Source organism: Mercurialis annua, linkage group LG1-X, assembly GCF_937616625.2.
Source record: "Mercurialis annua linkage group LG1-X, ddMerAnnu1.2, whole genome shotgun sequence".
Classification (NCBI taxonomy): domain Eukaryota; kingdom Viridiplantae; phylum Streptophyta; class Magnoliopsida; order Malpighiales; family Euphorbiaceae; genus Mercurialis; species Mercurialis annua.
In genome coordinates, this window is record NC_065570.1 from 14,276,246 (window position 1) to 14,296,647 (window position 20,402).

A 20,402-nucleotide genomic window follows, 5' to 3' on the forward strand; every position below is an offset into this window, starting at 1 on the left:
ACCTTTCATTTTCTTTCTGTTTATCTCAATCTTATATATGACTCGATATTACTAGTGTACACGCAGTCTTATTGCCGCTTAATGGTAAGCTCGTTTCTTTAGAACTATACCAAATAAAATTCATTGTTCTCATATGCTTTTATATAAAACAATTTACGATAAAAGCAATGCATTTTAATAATACATAAAAGTAAAGTACTACTCATAATTTTCCTGCTTATGGAAAATCTCAATTAATGTGGTTCCCCTTCCGCAGCCTTTGAACACGATGTATCTAATAAATTAAGATATTAATATTATTATCTTAATTCTAGATCAGCTCTAGATTCAAACCAAATAACCATATCAATCAATCATAGCATTTACCAATCACAATCAATCGATCTTTAAAAGTTAACTATTGTGTTTAGCTACGATAAAACTTTCTCGATAAAACATTTCCATCTTGATGTCTCAACGCGTTAATATAATATATCTTATTCCAGATGCTACAATTACGTCTTTATTCCAGAAATCGTATTAACCCATCGACTGAAGTCTTTGTTTAGAGCCCGATTTTTCGATTCGAATGTTTTTAAATCCGAAAATCAATTTTCTATTTTAGAGCATAAACCGACGTTTTATTTGAAAACTAAAATATTTCACAGAAGTTTTGTCAAAACATCCCTCTCTTGTCTATAATACAACCTTTGGCGAAAATATCGAAAAGTCCTTATACTTTTCACATTTTATAATTTAACCCTTTTTCTTTCAAAATCAATAAAATATGAGATTCTAGCTAATTTATAAAAGAATCCTTCAATTTTATAAATCTTAAAATTTCATATTAAAACTTTCATTTTCAACGATCACATCCAAATCAAATAAAAATCATATCAAACACCCATCTCACAATTCTAACATACCAATCTATTCAATTTCAAAATCAATCATCAAAATCCCTTGCATGCAACTCACTTTATTATGAAAATCAAAATCAATCCAATTTGATCCATCTAATCCATAATCAATTCAATGATAATTAATCAAGATCTATCATAATTAACCATAGAGATTATCTTAAACTCATGAATCTAACATGGATTATCAACATACAAATAAAATCATCCATTTGAATGAAAATCTCTAGTACATTTCAAACACATATTCATGATCTAAAGCTCATCAAATCCATAAAACATGAAAAGAGTTTGTTGATCTTACCCTCTAGATCAAAGCATAAAAAACAGAGAAACGTTTTCCACAAGATCAAAGAATAATAAACCTTTAAAATTCTTTGATTTGGTTTGATCAATTTCTTAAAGAAAAACATATATGCAAAGCTTGATTCCTACTTAAGATGAAGATCAAAGTGTTTAGATAAATGGGTTAGGTGTTTATCGCTTAGGGTTTGAAGCTTAAGGTGTTAGAAAGAGGTTAGAGCACTTTAGAGTGAGAAACTCTTGCAAATTAGGGTTTGAAACATAGTGAGTCTATTTATAGGCAAAATGTTTTAGACGATCGTCTATATTTTGGGTGATCGCCTATACTCCTAAACGATCGTCTCTCAGATCGTCCAAAGACTATTTGTCCTTTTCTTTGATAGCTGATCGTCTATCTCTTTGGACGATAGTCCATCACGTAAAAATCGCAAAACTTTCGATCTCGATTAAAATGCTTAGGGTTACTCTCACATCGATAACGATTGTAGGGTAACACTAAATAGGTTAACGAATATCACAAATAAATGATTGGAAAATAGGTTTGTAATTCGGGCTATTTTAGGGCGTCAAGTCAAGCTCTCTCGAGTCAAATAACCTAACAAAAATTTAATTAGGACAACTAACTAAATTAGCAACTCACCCTAGCATAATTACTAACTCAAATTAATTATCCAATCTCCACTTATTAAGTAAACTCTAGGAACAACTAATCCTTAAATTATTCTCATGTAATTAGGTCTTAACTTGTTGTTTATTAGATCCGTTCAAAGAAACGCTCTCTAAAATCAAATCTAAGAACATACATCCAGGATTAAGAGATTAAGTTAACCCTATAGTTAAGCATAAACAAACAACATACAACCCAACTAATCAACCAAACATCTAAAATAATCAATCAAGCATACATCATGTCACCCCCAATCAAGGGGTCTAGCTACATATGGTGAAATAAAAGGCAAACAACATCATAGGAGAAGAAATTATTATAAAATGATCAAATAAAAAGGAATAAATACCCAATATAATTAACATCTTCAATTGAAGGTCTTGATCCGTAAAATATTAACTACAAATGATTAAAACCAACTAATTTAAAAGAAATAAAAGTTCTTGCGAAATCAGGGTTTTTGCTAAAAAAATGATAAGATCTCAAATATGGTGGCTCTACAAAAAGAAGCTCTTATATATAATCTCTTGGTAAAAATAGGTATGTCCTAGAGAACTCCAATTTTACCCTTGAGTTTTTACAAGTCTTCAGAGGTATTTTTGAGACTTTTTGGCAAAATAAAGCAGCTCAATACATGTCTTGCGAGCGCAACCGAGGTCTTATGCTTGCAAGACATATTTAGTATCCATTCATTGATTTTTTTGGACTCTTGCGACCGCAAACAACCTCTTTTAAGAGGTTTCTACTATTTCTCCTTGTGCTTTTGCAGTTCTCTCCCAAGTGCAAGGGGCTGAGGGAACTCGAAAGAGGGCTTTTCTTGACTTTAATTTTTCCGTTTTTCTCCGATTTCTCCCTGGATGATTCCCGACTCTTCAAGTGCCTCATGAATAATTTAAATAGGTCTGAAATTCCTCGATATTGTGCATTTGCACGTGAAATCACTAAAACTTAACAATGAGATATAAAGCATTATAATCTACATAAATTTGGCATAAAAAATACTAAGAAAACATACAAGGATATGAATATTTCTACTCCTATCAATAGACCTGGCCACGGTTCCGGTTCAAACCCGGCGGTTCACGATTCAATAAAAATGTGAACCGGCCCGGAACTGTTTAAGAAGTCCAAAACAACCGGTTCGGAACCGGCCTGTTCCGATTCTGGTTCCGGTTCACGGTTCCGGCCGGTTCCAAAAATTAAATAAATTTATATTTTATTTAAATTAAAATATACTATTTTTATATCATTTTAAAATAAATTGATAAATTCATTAGTATTTGGTTACTTACTTTAGCGTTAAAACTTGAACATAAGCTATAACTTATAATTTCTTAGCAATATGGGATATTTCATTACTTTTTTTTTAATTAAGAGTATAATACTACATAGAAAAGATATAAAAATAATAGATAAAATTGTATAAATATAAGATGTATAAATATGATATCCATATATTTAAGAGTTCTATTATTTATGGGCTTAAATAGTAGGCTTTTATTATATTTAAAGTCCATAATGTTAGATAAATTGTTTTTAGGGACGATGACAAAATTACCTAAAATTTTAAAAATATTTACAAAAGTACCTGTAAACTATTTTTATTTACAAAAATACGATTGATTTAATATTAATTACAAAAGTACCAAAAATTGAAAATTAATTACAAAAATACGATTTGTATAATGTCGGTATAATTATGGTATAATTTTGGAATACTAAAACTATAAATCAGATAATTTAAAAATAATATTTGATTTATTATTAGAATAATTTTAGTATATTTTTGGTATATCGATTATAAATTTTTATATATATTTTCTAGTTGATAACATGTATATTGTTTTATATGTACTTTTCACTATAGTTGGTAATGAACTAGAGAATTTGTATATTGTTGATGTAATAATAAAATTTGTATATTTTCGATGCTCTTCGATTTCGGAACAATTCAGAAGAACATAGGTCCGAGCAGCGATGATCTCATCGTCTTCAAGATATCTCCTACCGCTACCACGCAACGGCTTTCCCTTAGGTTTAAAAATTCCCAGTCTGTCGGCATCGTCATCGATATCCATATCGCAAGTTTCATTTCTTCCCAAACGCACGGGTAACATCGGATCACCTTCGGCAAAATAATAGGATGCAAATTTAGCGATTTCTTCTTGCAGATATCCACTACTAATGCTCCCTTCCACCCTGCCTTTATTAGTGACCTTTTTTTTCAATTTCCTCAAATATCTGTAACCGGATATTAATATTCGTAAGCATTTTCTATAATCATATATTTATTGAACAGATGGATTCGAGAAAAAACCATGACTAATTGATTACCTTTCAAATGGATACATCCAGCGATACTGAACCGGTCCTGCCATCATAGCTTCATACGGAAGATGCACGGGGAGATGCTCCATAGAGTCAAAAAAGCTGGGTGGAAATATACGTTCCAACTTACACAGGATTTTTGGGATCTCAGTTTCCATACGGTTTAGATCTTCCTGTGACAGTGACGTGGAAGTTAACTCCCTGAAGAAGATACTTAACTCTGTTAGAGGCTCCCACACGTTTTTTGGAAGTAGCTCCCGAAGGGCGATTGGCAGAAGTCGTTGCATAAAAACATGGCAGTCATGACTTTTCATTCCATGCATTTTCAACCCCTTTAGATCAACACATCTAGACAAGTTTGACGCGTACCCGTCTGGAAACTTTATTTTCTGAATCCACTCAAGCAAAACTCGTTTTGAATCCCTATCCAAAGCATACATTGCCTTTGGAAATCGCCCAGTTGCCGGATCTTTAGCTAACCCTGGCCGATCACAGATGTCGTTCAACTCTTCACGAGATTTTGCATGGTCTTTTGTTTTCCCGGGGATATTGAGAACGGTATTAAAAATGTTATCGAAGACATTTTTCTCAATGTGCATGACATCGAGATTGTGACGTATTACATTCGTTCTCCAATAAGGCAAATCCCAAAAGATACTTTTTTTATTCCACCCATGATCTTTTGACAGTAATGCATTAGTAACTTTTGCACCAGGCTCAAATGCCTTCTTAAACCCCAGTCGATCAATCTCTGCTAACAGTTCATCTCCAGTTCTCACCCCTGCAAACCTTTTGCCGACCTCTCGTTTCCCCTTACGGAAATCAGTAACATTTCGACGGAATTGGTGATTCGGAGGCAAAAACTTGCGATGGCAATCAAACCACGATTGTTTACCGCTTTTATCCAGTGTGAATGCATCAGTGTTTTCCATGCAGTACGGGCATGCTTTTCTACCAGCAGTGCTCCAACCAGACAACATAGAATAAGCGGGAAAGTCATTTATTGTCCACATAAGAGCCGCTTTTAGTTGAAAATTCTGACGCTTATGAACGTCATATGTCTGGACTCCACATTTCCACAGTTGGTTCAACTCTGCAATCAGCGGCTGTAGGAAGATATCCATTAGGTGTTTCGGGTTTCTAGGCCCCGGTACCAAAACCGTTAAAAACATAAACTCATCCTTCATGCACATGCCTGGGGGGAGATTGTACGGCGTCAAAATGACCGGCCACGAGGAATACTGCTGCCCAAAATTGGTAAATGGCTGAAACCCATCGGAGCATAAGCCTAATCTGATATTTCTCCCTTCATCGGCAAACTCAGAATGCAGTTCACTAAAACGTTTCCAAGCCGGAGAGTCGGACGGGTGGCACATCTTATCACCCTCCATCTCGTGGTCTGCGTGCCAGGTCATATGCCGAGCAGTGGCTTTCGAAGCGTACAACCTCTGTAGCCTCGGAGTTATTGGAAAATAGAACATTTTACTATATGGCACGTTAGCCTTTCTTTTTGTGGATTTTCCTTGGGTCACAGGTTTCCACCGCACATAATTACAAACTTTGCAGTGCGTTAGATCCGCGTCCTCCCCCCAATAAATCATACAGTTATAGAAACAACAATCAATAACCTCAACCGGCAACCCCAAACCTTTGACCAGCTTCTTAATCTTAGCAAAATTCGTTGGCATCTTGTTGTCCTCCGGGAGCAGCTCCTGTATCAATCCGCATACGTCGTCAACTAAAGCTACCGAACCCTTATGTCGACACTTGATCTCCATCACTTTAGCAGATGCAGAAAATGGAGAATGTCTGCTATTCCCAGGCCATATGTCTTCTTCAGCCGCACGCATCATATCATAAAATTTTTGAGCTTCAGCATTCGGGAGCTCATCTTCAGGAAACGTTATTTCTGGACCGGCCGCATCAAGAATCATTCTTTGAGCGGAACTGAACTCACCTGGCCCCTCATCTTCATAGTCGAACTCAACATCCTGCTCTGGTAACTGTGAAAGGGGAGGGGGGTTCAAAACGCTCCCTTCGCCATGAAAAACCCATACTTGGTAACCTTTCACGAACCCATTCTTCAATAGATGGAATTCCACCTCATCGACATCCCGATAGCTTGTATTTCGACAACCTCTCTTAGGGCAGGGGCATTTTATCTGTACCCCACTCATACAAGCCGGATGCCGTAATGCAAACCGGACAAACTCCTTCACATGCTCCTTATACCCTGTGGTTAGCAGCCCGTTTGTGTGGCTCCTGTACATCCAACTGCGGTCTGTCTCCATTTCTGTAGCGCGGATAATTAGAGGTGGGGTTTTCACTCGAGATAAGCAAAGTCAATGTAATTGACTGCTGAAAAGGTAGGGCCCTATCCCATTCGCAAAACAGGCGCCCCGTAACTCGGCCACGATATATGCCTAGCAACGGAGAAAAATATTCGGCAGCCTTCCGGCGTCGTTCTCCTTTAGTGCGATATTTAGTATATGCGTTGTAACGCTAATTATATATTCCTCGAGGAATAAGCGTTACAAAACATATACTAAACATCCACCCGGAGAACAAACGCTGGAAAACAACCGAATATTTTTCTACCGCTACTAGACATATATGGTTTTTCGTGATCGAGTTACGGAAGCACAAGTTTTGCGAACTGTACAAACTGTACAATCCCGTGTCGTTCAATCTCTTGAACACACGGGACGGGAACTCTACGGCTAGGTTTACGATTTTATTCGGTGGGAATAAAATCGAGGTTTATTTAGGTTGATTATCGTAAATAAAATCTATTCCAACTAAAATAAATCAAATTAATTGAGCGATAAAACCTACTTGTTGAAGGGCAGAACCGCAAAGAAAAGGTGAAACGTCCGGATCAATCGGTACCACGGTGCGCGGGCTATCAAGGGCTATAAAAAATACGTATTAATAAAAACAAATTCTAATTAAAAATCGGCAGCACTTCCCCTAAAAATGAGCATCACCCATTTTTCAGGGAAGTCCTGCAAGCAAATAACAATACACAAAACCACCAAGTTTATCGCAAATAATTGAAATAGTATTGATTAGCTTAAATTATTATCTAATCCAATTAATTAATTAAATTAAACAACAAACTAACAAATTGTTAACAATTAAAAAACTTATAATATAATCATTAAATTAATCTAATTTAATCAACCAATAATAATAAAAATATTAACACGCAACTTTATTAAACTAATTAAACAATTAAACCTAGAAATATCTAGCTAACAATTTTAATCTAATTTAACCTAACAAATATTAAACAATTTTTTAAAAAAACAATAGAATTTTATTAAAATTAATATATTTTATTATAACAATTCAACTTAATTCTAATATAATTTTTAAAACATAAAATTAATCATAGTAACCTAAAACACAAAATTAACCCTTAAACTAAATTAACTTATAATTAATATAATAATTAACTTAAACATTTTTAACTTAATTTTCTTAAATTTTAATATAATAATTAACTTAATAGTTTAATAATACTAAAAATGAATTCAACATAATTTGTATTAAATTAACCTAATTATAAAATAATTTAAAAACATAAATATAAATTAATTATTAAATAATATAAAAACAGAAAATTAAATAAAAAATATACTATAATTTAATCTAAACTAACCTAATCTAAACTAACCTAATTAAAACTAACATAATTAATCTATATAAATTAATTAACTGATTTAATAAAAAAAAACTTACCTAAAGCAGCAGGTGGACGCCGGAGAGGAAGGGAAGGACGGCGCCGGAGAAAGAGGATGCCGCTGGAAAAATTGAAGAAAACGGCGGAGAAGAGGAGGGAACGGCGGCGTGGTGGCGAGGACGGAACGGTCGGCGGCGTGGTGGCGACAGTGAACGGCTGAGAAAGGGAACGGCGTGGTGGCGACAGTGAACGGCGTGGTGCAGGCGACAGTGAACGGCGTGGCGCAGGCGACAGTGAACGGCAATTTTTTCTTTTGTTTTGTAAAAATGGAGAGCGTTTTGTTCTAATCGGTTTTTTATTAGGGTAAACGTTTTGCGACGGACTTATGTTTCCGTCGCAAAATGTGCTTTAAATGAAACGAACCGTTTCATTGATGCACATTTTGCGACGGAAACATAATTCCGTCGCAAAACGTTTTGAAAGTTTGCGACGGTGATTTTTTTCCGTCGCAAAGCTGTTGAATGAAACGATTCGTTTCATTCAACATAAATATTCGCGACGGACAAATTCATCCGTCGCAAACTTCTTAAACAAAACACAAGGCGGGAAAGCTCCCGCCAAAAAAGCGACGGCTTTGCGACGGACAGTCCGTCGCGAACTTGGCGGGAGCTTTCCCGCCATTCTTTTCAAGATAATTTGCAACGGATAAGCATTCCGTCGCAGAGTCCGTCGCGAAAATATAAAATTAGCGACGGATTATCAATCCGTCGCAAATTTCCGTCGCAAATATGAAGATTTCTAGTAGTGTATACTGTTGATATAATTTTGGTATATTATTAATTTAATCTTTAGTATACGATTTGATGTAATTTTGGTAAATTTTTATTTAATATTAATAAAATCTCAGTATGTATAATGTCGTTATAATTTTGGTATAATATTGATATAATGTTAGTTTATTAGTATACTGACATTAAACTCACAGTATACACCATATGTTTGATATTATTTTTTATTTTTTGTACTTTTGTAAATATTATTAATATTTTTTGTACTTTTGTAAATATTATTAATATTTTTTGTAAATGAAAAAAGTCAACATGTAGTTTTGTAATTATTTTCATTTTTTCGGTAAATGATGTAATTTCCTCTTGTTTTTATTATACTTAAACATATATTTAAATGAAAAATATTCAAATTTTTACGGTTTGGACCCGAACCCGTCAAAAAATGTTAAAACAGCCTGAAACCGACCTTCCACCTGTTCCGAGCCGGTTTTTTAGCACAGTTCCGGATTTGACCGGTTCCGAACCGGATTTGACCAGGCCAGTTCTGGGCCGGTTCACGGGCTGAACCGGCCCATGGCCAGGTCTACCTATCAATAACCTATTTTTTTCTGGTAAAAGGTACCAGAGATTATCAATAGCTCAAAAACCTATCCACGACATAAACTCAAAGAGTTAGCTAAATCTATACAAGTTGGTCACAGATGATCCAACTAAACTATACTATACCATCTATAATATAATTGTATAAACATCTCAGAGCTTTGGAATGTACCATGAACTCCACAGGATTCTTCACCAAGTAACTTTAGTCTGTTCCAATCTGAACAAATCCCAAGCTGAGCTAACTGAGAATTTACCTGAAATATTTCTTTTATTTTACAAATTTATTTTATTTTCTTTCCTAGAATAGATTTATTCCTTCCCTACTATAAACTCAGCCATGTATATAAATTGGTGTATCATTCTTCCATAATATATATGAAATACTTCTTACATCTCTTGTTTATAAGTAACTAGTAAAAAACCCTCGCTTCGCTTCAGAATTGACTAAATTTTGATTTAAAATACTTTGAATAAATATATAATTTTAATAATAAAAAATACCAAAAACAGACCAAAAGACTGTCGGAAATTTTAAGAGATTGTGCTGGGAAAATATCGAGTCGTTTCGGAATAGATTCGGGGGGGGGGGGGGAATCAACGGTAATTTAGGAATATTTTAATTATTTTAACTGATTTAATTAGATTTAAATTAAATTTTGATTTATCTAATCGAATTTTGAAGTGTTTAACTACGTTTTAAAGTGTTTAATTGAGTTTTCATTGTTTAATAAATATTTTAATTTTAAACATTATTTAATTATTTATATTTAAATAAAAAAGATGGTCAAATGGTCAAAGAAATTCATAATATAAAATTGATAAGTATTTTAAACATTAAGGATGTTTTAAAAAAAAATTCCTATGTGCCACATCATTATTAGACGGAAAAAAACTAACGGGGCAGTATTTGGTGCGATATGAATCATTTTGGACAACTTCAGGATGATAATTGAGTTAACTTCAACCGTTGAGTCTTATTTATTTTTTTTATCTGATTTCAAGAGTCAAAGTGAGCTTTTTGTCTAATTTTAATTATAAATTTGGATGCGTGTAAGACAAAAAAAAGTATTACTTGAATAGCCTTAACATAACAAAAATTTATGAAGGTTTTGTTTGAAAATAGGCTTAATGCCATAAAAAATCCCGACCTTTCATCTCTTTTTCAATCCTACCCTGACGTTGCAAAATTGTCAATTTTACCCCAGTTTGCAATTTTTTATTTCAATTGTACCCTGAAGCATAAAATTGACCTTTATTTATTTGAAAAAAGTTCAATAAATTTTTTTAAAAATGGTCAATTTAATATAAAAAGCTATTCTAATGCAAAAAGGGTCAATTTAGAGAATTTTTGCCAAATAAAAAAAGGTCAATTTTATACTTTAGGGTACAATTGAAATGAAAAAAATGTAAAATAGGGTAAATCTGACAGATTTGCAACGTCAGGATAGGATTAAAAAGGGGATGAAAGGTCAGGGTTCTTTAAGACATTAAACCTTGAAAATATATAAAAAAAAGAGTCCTTTTTGTGATTGTATTATTTTCAAAGCACACACCTCAATTGAGCTGGTCTTTTCGAAATTAAATCAAAGACTAATGGTATTAGTAATGGATGGGAGAGCATTTTACAAATATAGACATTTAGGACAACTATTATAGGATGGTAATCATGAAATAATGTTATAAAGATAAGGTTTTAAAGTAAAATGGACCTTGGGTTCACTTTTATACTAAATATATAGATAATATTGATTGACATTCAACATGTTCATAAAATGTATAAGTGTTTCATCTCTTTTTTTATTTTAAAAATTTATGGATATGAGTTCATTGGTAGTAACAAAATTCCGAAAATTTTAAAAAATGTTGAGATGTTAATGAAAGCTCATAAAATTAGTTGTTTATATGACATTATTGGATATATATTAATAGCTATTTAAATTTTAGTGTGTGAATGTAGGAAATTCAACGAACCATCTATATTGTACAATTGATTGAATATATCTGTTTTGATGTTTGTTTAATTATTTTTTATTTAATTTTTGTTTAATTCTACTCCATCTTTTTTTTTGAGGAAAATTCTACTCCATCTTATCTCACAACATTATCATATTATTGTGTATAACATTTACAAATTAATGTTCAATAGATTAATAATATTGTTAATTTAAAATTTTAGAGTTTCAATTTGATAGACGAGGGTAAACCCTCCATATATTTGTACTAGATCTTTTTATAAATACTAGTTTCGCATTACGTGCTATGCACGTGGCTCGTAACGTAACTCGTCAATAAATATATTAGTAAAATTTATTATAATTATATCAATTTTTTATTTATAATTAATATTAAATTAGTTAAGAATTTTTGTAAAGTAAATATAATATATTCGGATTTTAATTTTTTTTTCATACTGAATTTATTCTTCTTTTGTTTTTATAATAACCATAATTAAATAATTAATTTTATTAATAAGATAGAAATTTAAATAATAATATATTGACCAAAATACAGTATTTTAATTTTGTAGCTCAATCAAAGTAAAAGATAGATATTCCTACTAATTTGGAGACAATTTAGTTATTTTTTACATACTAAAAATTAAATTGAAGATAATTTAGCTACCTATTCTAATTAGAACTTTAATTACAATAGTGATTAATTGAATAACTAATTAGTTAATGACTATAAAACCTTTATTTAATAGCAAACTGAAAAGGATTATTCGGTAAATTTGCCTGTCCCCCCCATCCGTGCTTTTATATATAGTATAGATAAGGCTAAACTTTGAAAAAATACCAAATTTTTACGATTTTTGTCAGTTATGATCGAATTTTTAAAATTTATAAATGTAACCCGTTTTGACAAATTATGTACCTTTTATAGCCAAATTCGAATCAATTTTTTTTTTACGAACATGACAACCATGTTTATAAGATTTAATCACAATAAAATATCAAACATTTGCATATTGTGTCATAATAAAAAGTTTAATCACGGTAAAAAAACCAAACCGATTCAAAAATGGCTACAAAAAGAACATAATTTTTCAAACGGATTATATTTGCAAATTTTAAAAGATTTGGTCATAATTGACGAAGATCGCAAAGGTTTCGTATTTTTAGAGGTTTTGGCCTAAATTTAATATATAGATTATGAATAGTTTCATATTTGGTACTGCGAAACTGCTATTTTCTTATATTTTTAAATTTTTATAAAATATCTGACAGATTTTATAGTTAATCAATTAATTTCTTTTGCACATGAAAATTCGAGACTTTTTTTATAAGCCGTGCAACATGTTGGATGTCGACTTGTTAGTAGTAATATCTGAAAACAAATCATTATGTCAATTTCGAAATTACTAAATAATATACAATTAAGAGCTTCACTGCTTAATTGGCTGTGAATTTATTGACTTGAAATAGTCTTTGATAATAGGAATTTCATAAAATGTATTATTTGTATGTTCTTTTTGATTTTGATTTTATAAAATACATATATTAAAAATTTATTAATTTTTTATTGAAATAGCAAAATACTCTTGATAAATATAAATGATTTAAAATATAGATAAATTTTATTATTTTAGTTTTAATATAAATTAAATATTATTTTTGTTTTATTTCAATTTCAACTGTATTATTATCTTTCTTAATCGTTATTAATATATTCAAATAAAAAATTAATATTTAATTAGTTTGGTTTTTTGAAATTTATTTAATAGTGGTGGTTGGTTTTTTCAGTACAATTATTGTTTTCTATGCATAGTTTGACTTTTTTTTGTCACTAGTAAATAAATATTTCATTTTATATTTTCAAATATTGAATTAGTCATATTAATGTATCTAATATAATTAACTAATAAGAAACTAATAAAAATAATTAAACTAACAGATGGAGTCTGCCTTCTAATCCGGAAATATGACGTGCAAAACAAAGTAGAAGCTAACCGGACGGTGGTTGTCCGATTAACTCTCCGATAATAAAATCAGTTTAGAGCCTTGATCAGCATTTACAGTATATGAATGTAATTGTGTGCTTAGACATACCTCAAACTCATTTTATAGTAGATGATAGTATATCTTGTAGAGTTGTAACAGGAAGGTAAGTCCTATTTTGTGGGTTTGACCCTGATTAGGAGTAATATTCCTTATTTAGACATGACTCCTAGTTAGGAACGTCTTCCTAAATAGTCTCGTCTTCCTAAGTTAGAGGTAATCTTCCTAAGTTGGAGTTTGTATCTAAATAGGAAAGATACTCGAGAATATTCAGTAGATCTGGTAATCTGTCTGAATCCCAGGGTCGACGCGCTTTGTCCGAGTCCTCAGGGATTCGACATTCTTCCTGTCGGATGAGGTAGTATTCCAGTCGAGGCGGATCATATGGATTCGGCCACCTGTTTTGTCTGGTTTAGCCCTTCGGGCGGGAGTCCGGTATCACCTGAGATACGATCTCCTGCGACTCGGCTCCATTGTATTTAAGATAGGATTTGGTATCCATCATTAGCCCCCTGCAAGTGAGCTGAAGTCTTGGTATTTATGCCTTCATAAATTTTAGCTCTTTTGGAGTTGAGTCGTTTTATATTCTGGCGAGTCGTTTCACTTCTCCGGCAAGATTTCTATTTTTCTTCTCTCTGCCATGTATCACTCATCGGCGAACTATGGTTATCAGATGAGGGACAAGTGTCTCGCTTTTATGACATTTGTCACTAATTCGACGCGACCCTTAGGATTCCGTCTATTCAACTTCCTGATCCCCAACTTCTCGGTATATGAATGTTCATCTTTACACATTTCTTCTTTCACTTCTTTTTTTTTTTCAAAAATTTCCAGATTTCTTTAAGCAGTTTATTCTCTTTGTCGCGTTAATCTCTTTCAAGATTTCTCGTTTCAAGGTTGCTCCATTTCGTTCCTTTGATCCTGTCTATTTGATTTCAAGGTATTGTGATTTCCTTTTACTCCTCTAATCTTCTGTTTTTGATATCTGAGTTTGGGTTGTTGATGTTCTTCGTGTTCTTCCCATTTCTTAGTTTTTCCTTCTTTTGATCTTTTAAATTCAAAATTTCGTTGTTCCTCCTTGTTTCCCCACATTTTAATTTTAAAATGTCAGAAGTAGTTGGAGGGTTTCGGGGTGCTCGTGATGACTTAGAGCATATCCGAAGTTCTTTATCTGTTGAGCAGATAACAGATTTTGCTGAAGAATTCAATTTTCCCGAGTCATACGTTATTGTGAAGCCCGAAAAAATGTATCGGGCGAATCACAACACAGATTCGCCTGCTAAAATTTTCGTTTTTCATGAACAATTTGTCGCGGGTCTTCGTTTTCCTCTCGAGTGTTTACTTGTTGATATTTGTCTTAATTTAAATGTTCCTCTCGGTCAGCTTCATCCGAATGCGATCCACATTATTTGTTCTTTCATCGAGTCTTGTAGGTCTCGTACCCAAGAGCCTTCACTTAGTTTGTTTAATTATTTTTATACTTTCTCCCGCCAAAAGGACGAGGAGTTCATATTGCTGGTGTCTACTGAATCGGTCTCTTTTCCTTCTTCCTTCATCTCTGAAGGGTTGGACTCCAAAGTTTTTCTTTATTCAACATTCTTCTTTTTCGCGAAGCTTTACTCAAAGTAAAGTTTTGTTTTCCGTTGTTTCTCAGGATCCGCCTCGGCTATCTAACGCCACAGTTCTTCATTCTTGCATGGAGAACATTATGTTGAAGGAGGACGTAGAGTCCATAGATCGGGATCATGGCGATGATCTCGCGGAGTTCGCCTGTCTTGGCGGCTTTTTGGTAAGTTCCATTTCCTTTCTTTTTATTTATTGTGAAGTATTACTTCGTACTTATTGTTTGCTTTTTTACCTTGCAGGTGGTCCAATCGATCGCCGTTTTAGAGAAACTCTGCCAAGACGCAGTCTATCAATTGAAGAAACTCTAGAAAGACTGCGAGTCTTGGCAGTTTGAGAAGGACAAGATGGAGCTGGCTTTTGGCGAGGCAGAGGGTCTCATCCAACAGTTGCACTCTTCGAAATCTGCTAAGGAGAGGGAAATCGCAGCTTTGGAGACTCGGGTTTGGACTTTGTCCGAAGAGATCCAGTCTCTAAAGTCCTCTTCAGATGCTCTTACGAAAGAGCGGGATGAGCTGAAAAAGGAGGAGGAGCGCCTCCGCTGCCGACTGGGCGAGTCAGGGAGTATTTATTCCCAGGTGATGACTCAATACCGGCTGGCCATTGGGGCGAAGCTGCGGGAGCAGAACCCTGGCATCGACCTTTTCGGGGTGAATCAACTGGATCCGGCCTCACTTGCTAAAGAGGTGAAGGCGAAGCTGGACAAGTAAAAGCAGGACGCTTTGAAGAAGATAGCTTGATTTTATTTTTCTTTATTTTTGTATCGGATCGCAGCGGATCCATTGTAATTCTCCTTTTGTTAATATATGATCATTTTCAATTGTTGCCTAATCGTGTTTATTTATTTTGTAAATCTAAACTCGTGTTCGTCTCTTTTTAATTTTCTGAAGTTAATTTAAACTTCATGAATGCGTAATCACGAACCTAATTGAGATTCAGATGTATATATTTTGTTTGTGAATCCAAACGGATCTGCTATGTTTATTTTCGACTCAAACGAGTCTTTGTTTTAATTAGGACTCAAACAAGTCCGTTAAATTTGTATATATTTTTCTGGCGAATCTTCTTTTATTTCATAATATAAAAACGTGTACACGCTACGAGCTAGTATATTGGTAGTACTTTCTTAGGTGTTCTGCATTCCAATATCTCGGGACCATAGATTCGGTCATTGGTTTTAGCTTGTATTCGCATTTTGCAGTAGTTTCTTCCACTATGTAGGGTCCTTCCCGATTTGGCTGCATTTTCTTTACTCCAGCATTTCCCCTGCCAATTTCGCCGTTTCGTAGAACAAGATCGCCCACTTGAAATTCCCTCAAGTTTACTCTCTTGTTGTGGTATTTAGCAGCTTGCTTCTTGTAAGATGCAGCTCGGATTCCTGCTTGGTTTCTCCTTTCTTCCAGTAGATCGAGGCATAGCCTTATTTTTGATTCATTCGTTTTTTCTTCCAAGTAGTTCACTCTGATGCTCGGTATGCCGATCTCTACAGGTATTACGGCTTTAGTACCGTAGGTGAGGCTGAAAGGCGTCTAGCTCGTTCCCTTTCTTGGCGTTGTTCTATAGGCCCACAGGACGCTGTAGAGTTCGTCAATACAATTTTCTTTGTATTGGGCTAATCTTTTCTTTATCCCTTGTGCTATAGTTCAGTTGGTCACTTCAGTCATTCCGTTTGTCTGGGGGTGTGCTACTGATGTAAACTTCAGGTTTATCATCAGATCTTTGCAAAAATTCTTGAACCATTTGCAGTCGAACTGCTTTCCGTTATATGCTACTATTGTGTGAGGTACGCCGAATCGGCATATTACTTCATTCTTCAAGAACTCTTCCACTCTAGCTGCCGTTATGGTTGATACTGGTGCTACTTCGACCCATTTTGTAAAGTGTTCGACTGCTACGATTAGGAATTTCATCTGGTTTCTTCCTGTTTTGAATGGTCCGACTATATCGATTCCCCATGTGGCGAATAGCCAAGGACTTTCTAGAGATCCTTGTGGTAACACCGGCCTGTGGCTGACGTTGTCGTGCCTTTGACATTTATCACACTTTTTCACTAGTGCTTTCGCATCCTCTTTTTATAGTCGGCCAGTAGTACCCTTAAAGCATCGTTTTTCTTACGATGGTGACTGCTCCTTCATGTGCTCAACATATCCCTTCATGAATTTCTTTTCTGATTAGGCGTCCGCTCTCGGGCGAGACATATCTCGCCCATGGGTGTGTCAGGGAGGTTCGATAGAGAACTCCATTGTGGTACGAGTAGTTGGCTGATTTGCAGATGATTTGGATGGCTTCGATGTTATCTATCGGTAGCTCTTCTTGGTCTAGGTACTTGATCAACGGGGTCATCCAGGAGTCGGCTTCATCGATAATCATTATTTCTTCTTCGTTGATGCTTGGCGATTCGAGCGTTTCCTTTAGTTGCATTTTCATGAATAGGTCTCCTAATTCAGATGCTGATTTGGCGATTGCGTCAGCGTCGGTATTTTGCTCTCGTGGGATCTGTATAATTTTTCATTGTCCTCCCTATGCTTCCAATTGTCAGAGTAATTTCGTGACCTTTGCCAAGTATTCCACCATTCCTGTTTCTTTAGCCTGGTATTCGTCCTTGACTTGATTTACTACTAGCTGAGAGTCGTTGTAGATCTATAAGATTTCTGTTTTATTTCCAAAGCTAAGCCAAGTCCTGCGATCAGGGCTTCGTACTCCGCAGCGTTGTTACTGGCGGCGAATCTGATGTTTACTCCATATTCAATTTTCACCTTTCCGGGACCTTTCAGAATAGCTCCAGCTCCCGATCCTTTTTCATTTGAAGCTACATCTACATGCAACTCCCAAAGTAGTTCTGGTACAGATTCTTCTTGTTCTCCGGGAGTGATCTTGGCCACAAAATCTGCCAAAGCTTTTACTTTGAGTGTTGGGCGGGGTTCGTATCAGATGTCGTGCTCATTTAGTTGGATGGACCAATGCACAAGTCGTCCAGACATTTCGGGTCTTTGAATCCCCTTTCGCAGAGGCTGGTTTGTTCTTACTACCACATTGTGGATCTGGAAGTAGTATTTCAACTTTTTGCCTGTAGTTACTATGGCGAGCGCCTTTTTTCCTATCTCCGGGTATCTTGGTTCCGCTCCCTTTAGGACTCGGCTGATATAATAAATCGGCTTCAGCTCGCCATCTTCCTATGTTACTAGCACTATCCCTATGGTTTTCTTTCTTGCGGAAATGTATAAGTAGAGCGTTTCTCCTTTTAGTGGTCGACTCAGCAACGGTGGTGTGGTCAGGAATTTCTTTAGTTTTTTGAATGCTTCTTCACAATCCTTATTCCATTCGAATTTTTGTGTCCCTTTTAAGGCCTTGAAGTATGACAGGCACCTTTTTTACTGAGCAGGACACGAATCTTGCGAGTGCGGTGATACGCCCGTTGAGTTTTTTAACTTCATTTATATTTCGGGGTGCCTTCATGTCCATTATTGCTTTGATCTTTTCTGGACTCGCCTCTATTCCTCTTTGGGATATGATGAACCCCAGGAACTTTCCTCCTTGTACTCTAAATGTGCATTTGTCCGGATTCAGCTTCATTCATAATCTGTTCGGGATCTTAAATGTTTCTTCTAGGTCTTTAGCATGGCTTTCTGCTTTTTGGTGCCGCGTCCTCTTTTTCTTTTTCTCTTCGTTCTTCTCTTTTAGATTAAGCCCGCTTCGAGCAACGTCTTAATTTTCCCCGTTTTTGTGCATCTCCCTTGGATTTTGTTCTTTAGAACCATCTTTTCTGTGCTCTTGGTTCTTTGGGCTCTCTTCCTCTTCGTTTCTTCCTTCGTTTCATTGTTCGTTCCTTTGTTTGTTCCTTTGTTTGTTCTTTTGTTTGTTCCTTCCTCTGGTTGGTCCTAGGTGGTCTAGGTTACTATTTTCTGTTCTGCATCTCCGTCTGGTAGAAGATAGGCTGAAGTTTTCTCTTAGGATTTTCATGGTTTCGTCATGGTTATCGTTTTTCCTCTTGGCCTCGTTGGCCAATATGTCCAAATTCCTCTGCACAGATTCCGGTACTTTTTTCAGGATCTCGTTGTACATCTCTTGTGCTGCCATGCCTGGCTTTTGCTCTCCATCAACTCCTAAATTGAAAGAAATTGAATTGCTTCCCGTGATTGGGTTGCTCATATATTGGGGAGTGGAGAAGGAGGTTCCTCCGATGTTACTCCTTCCAGCAGAGCCATGAATTCCATATTCGCTAACATTAATTATCTCCGGCGTATTTTGATGGGTTTTGGGGTCCGCCGGCTGTTTGTCTCTCAGGTTTATTCCGTCAGAAGTCATCTTCTTCAATAGTATTTATTTGAGTTGAGAAGAGCTTCTTCGACTTGAAGTTTGTGAAGCTTTTCCCTCAGATAGCGCCAATTCATGGAGTCTGCCTTCTAATCCGATAATGTGACCTGTAAAATAGGGTAGAAGCTAACCAGATGGTGGTTGTCCGATTAACTCTTTGATGCTAAAGTCAGTTTAGAGCTTTGAGTAGCGTTTTCAGTATATAAATATAATTGCGTGTTTAGGCATACCTCAAACTCCTTTTATAGTAGACGATACTATACCTTGTACAGTTGTAATAGGAAGGTGAGTCCTATTTTGTAGGGTTTGACCCTGATTAGGAGTAATATTGCTTATTCAGACATGAGTCCTATTTAGAAACATCTTCCAAAATAGTCTCGTCTTCCTAAGTTAGAGGTTATCTTCCTAAGTTGGAGTTTGTATCCAAATAGGAAAGATACTCGAGAATATTCAGTATATCTGGTAATCTGTCAGAATCTCAGGGTCGACGCGCTTTGTCTGAGTTCTCAGGGATTCGGCATTCATACTGTCAGATGAGGTAGTATTCCAGTCGAGACGGAACCTATGGATTCGGCCATCTGTTTCGTCTGGTTTACCCCTTCGGGTGGGAGTCCGGTATCACCTGAGATAGGATCTCGTGTGACTCGTCATTGTATTTAAGATAGGATTCGATATCCATCACTAACTATCATTTTTATTTCTTATAATAATTTTTTTATATATTATAGGACTCATGCTGTATTTAATAAGATACTTAATGATGAAACCAAATATTCACTAGGTTCTGATCTTTTTTTCATCTCCAGCTTTATTTGGATTTATTATTAACTCTAGTTTTAATTATTACAAATAATTAAACTCCAAATTAAAGTCTAGTTTGAATATTTGGTATTTATTATACAAATTTGATAAGAGAAAGTTTTAAAATATTTTAATATTTTCTCTAGTTTGACGTATTAAAATATTTTAGAGTGTTCATACATTGAAATCTTCTAATATATTTTGGACTCCTAGCTAACTCCAATTTTAGTATATAAAGAGAGAATTTTTTTTATTTTCAGTTGTGATGTGCTTCAATCGACGGTAACCTGTAAAATAAGATAGATAGTTAATCAGACGGTAGTTGTTCCATTGACTCTCACATGCTTAAATCAGTTTAGGCTTAAGTTGAGAAGTAATGTATTGAATGTAGTC

The 20,402-nt window shown here is 34.9% G+C and overlaps 1 protein-coding gene across 1 annotated transcript; it reads right to left on the reverse strand.

The window, feature by feature from the left end:
* Positions 1 to 2,547: 2,547 nt before the first annotated feature.
* On the reverse strand, positions 2,548 to 8,683 carry LOC126665674 (uncharacterized). The gene is made up of 4 exons (XM_050358542.2): positions 7,942 to 8,683; positions 4,204 to 7,109; positions 3,831 to 4,110; positions 2,548 to 2,739 (listed from the first exon to the last, which is right to left on the reverse strand). Exons 2-4 carry the CDS (start codon positions 6,486 to 6,488, stop codon positions 2,548 to 2,550), a joined length of 2,757 nt encoding a protein of 918 aa, XP_050214499.1. The 5' UTR covers positions 6,489 to 7,109; positions 7,942 to 8,683.
* Between the last annotated feature and the right edge of the window lie 11,719 nt (positions 8,684 to 20,402).

Coding starts and splice junctions, on each gene's coding strand:
- LOC126665674 (XM_050358542.2), bottom strand. CDS start 6,488: ATGGAGACAGACCGCAGTTGGATGTACAGGAGCCACACAAACGGGCTG. Junction 4,111..4,203: donor TGGATGTATCCATTTGAAAG/GTAATCAATTAG, acceptor ATCCGGTTACAG/ATATTTGAGGAAATTGAAAA. Junction 2,740..3,830: donor TCATCGCTGCTCGGACCTAT/GTTCTTCTGAAT, acceptor AGGCACTTGAAG/AGTCGGGAATCATCCAGGGA.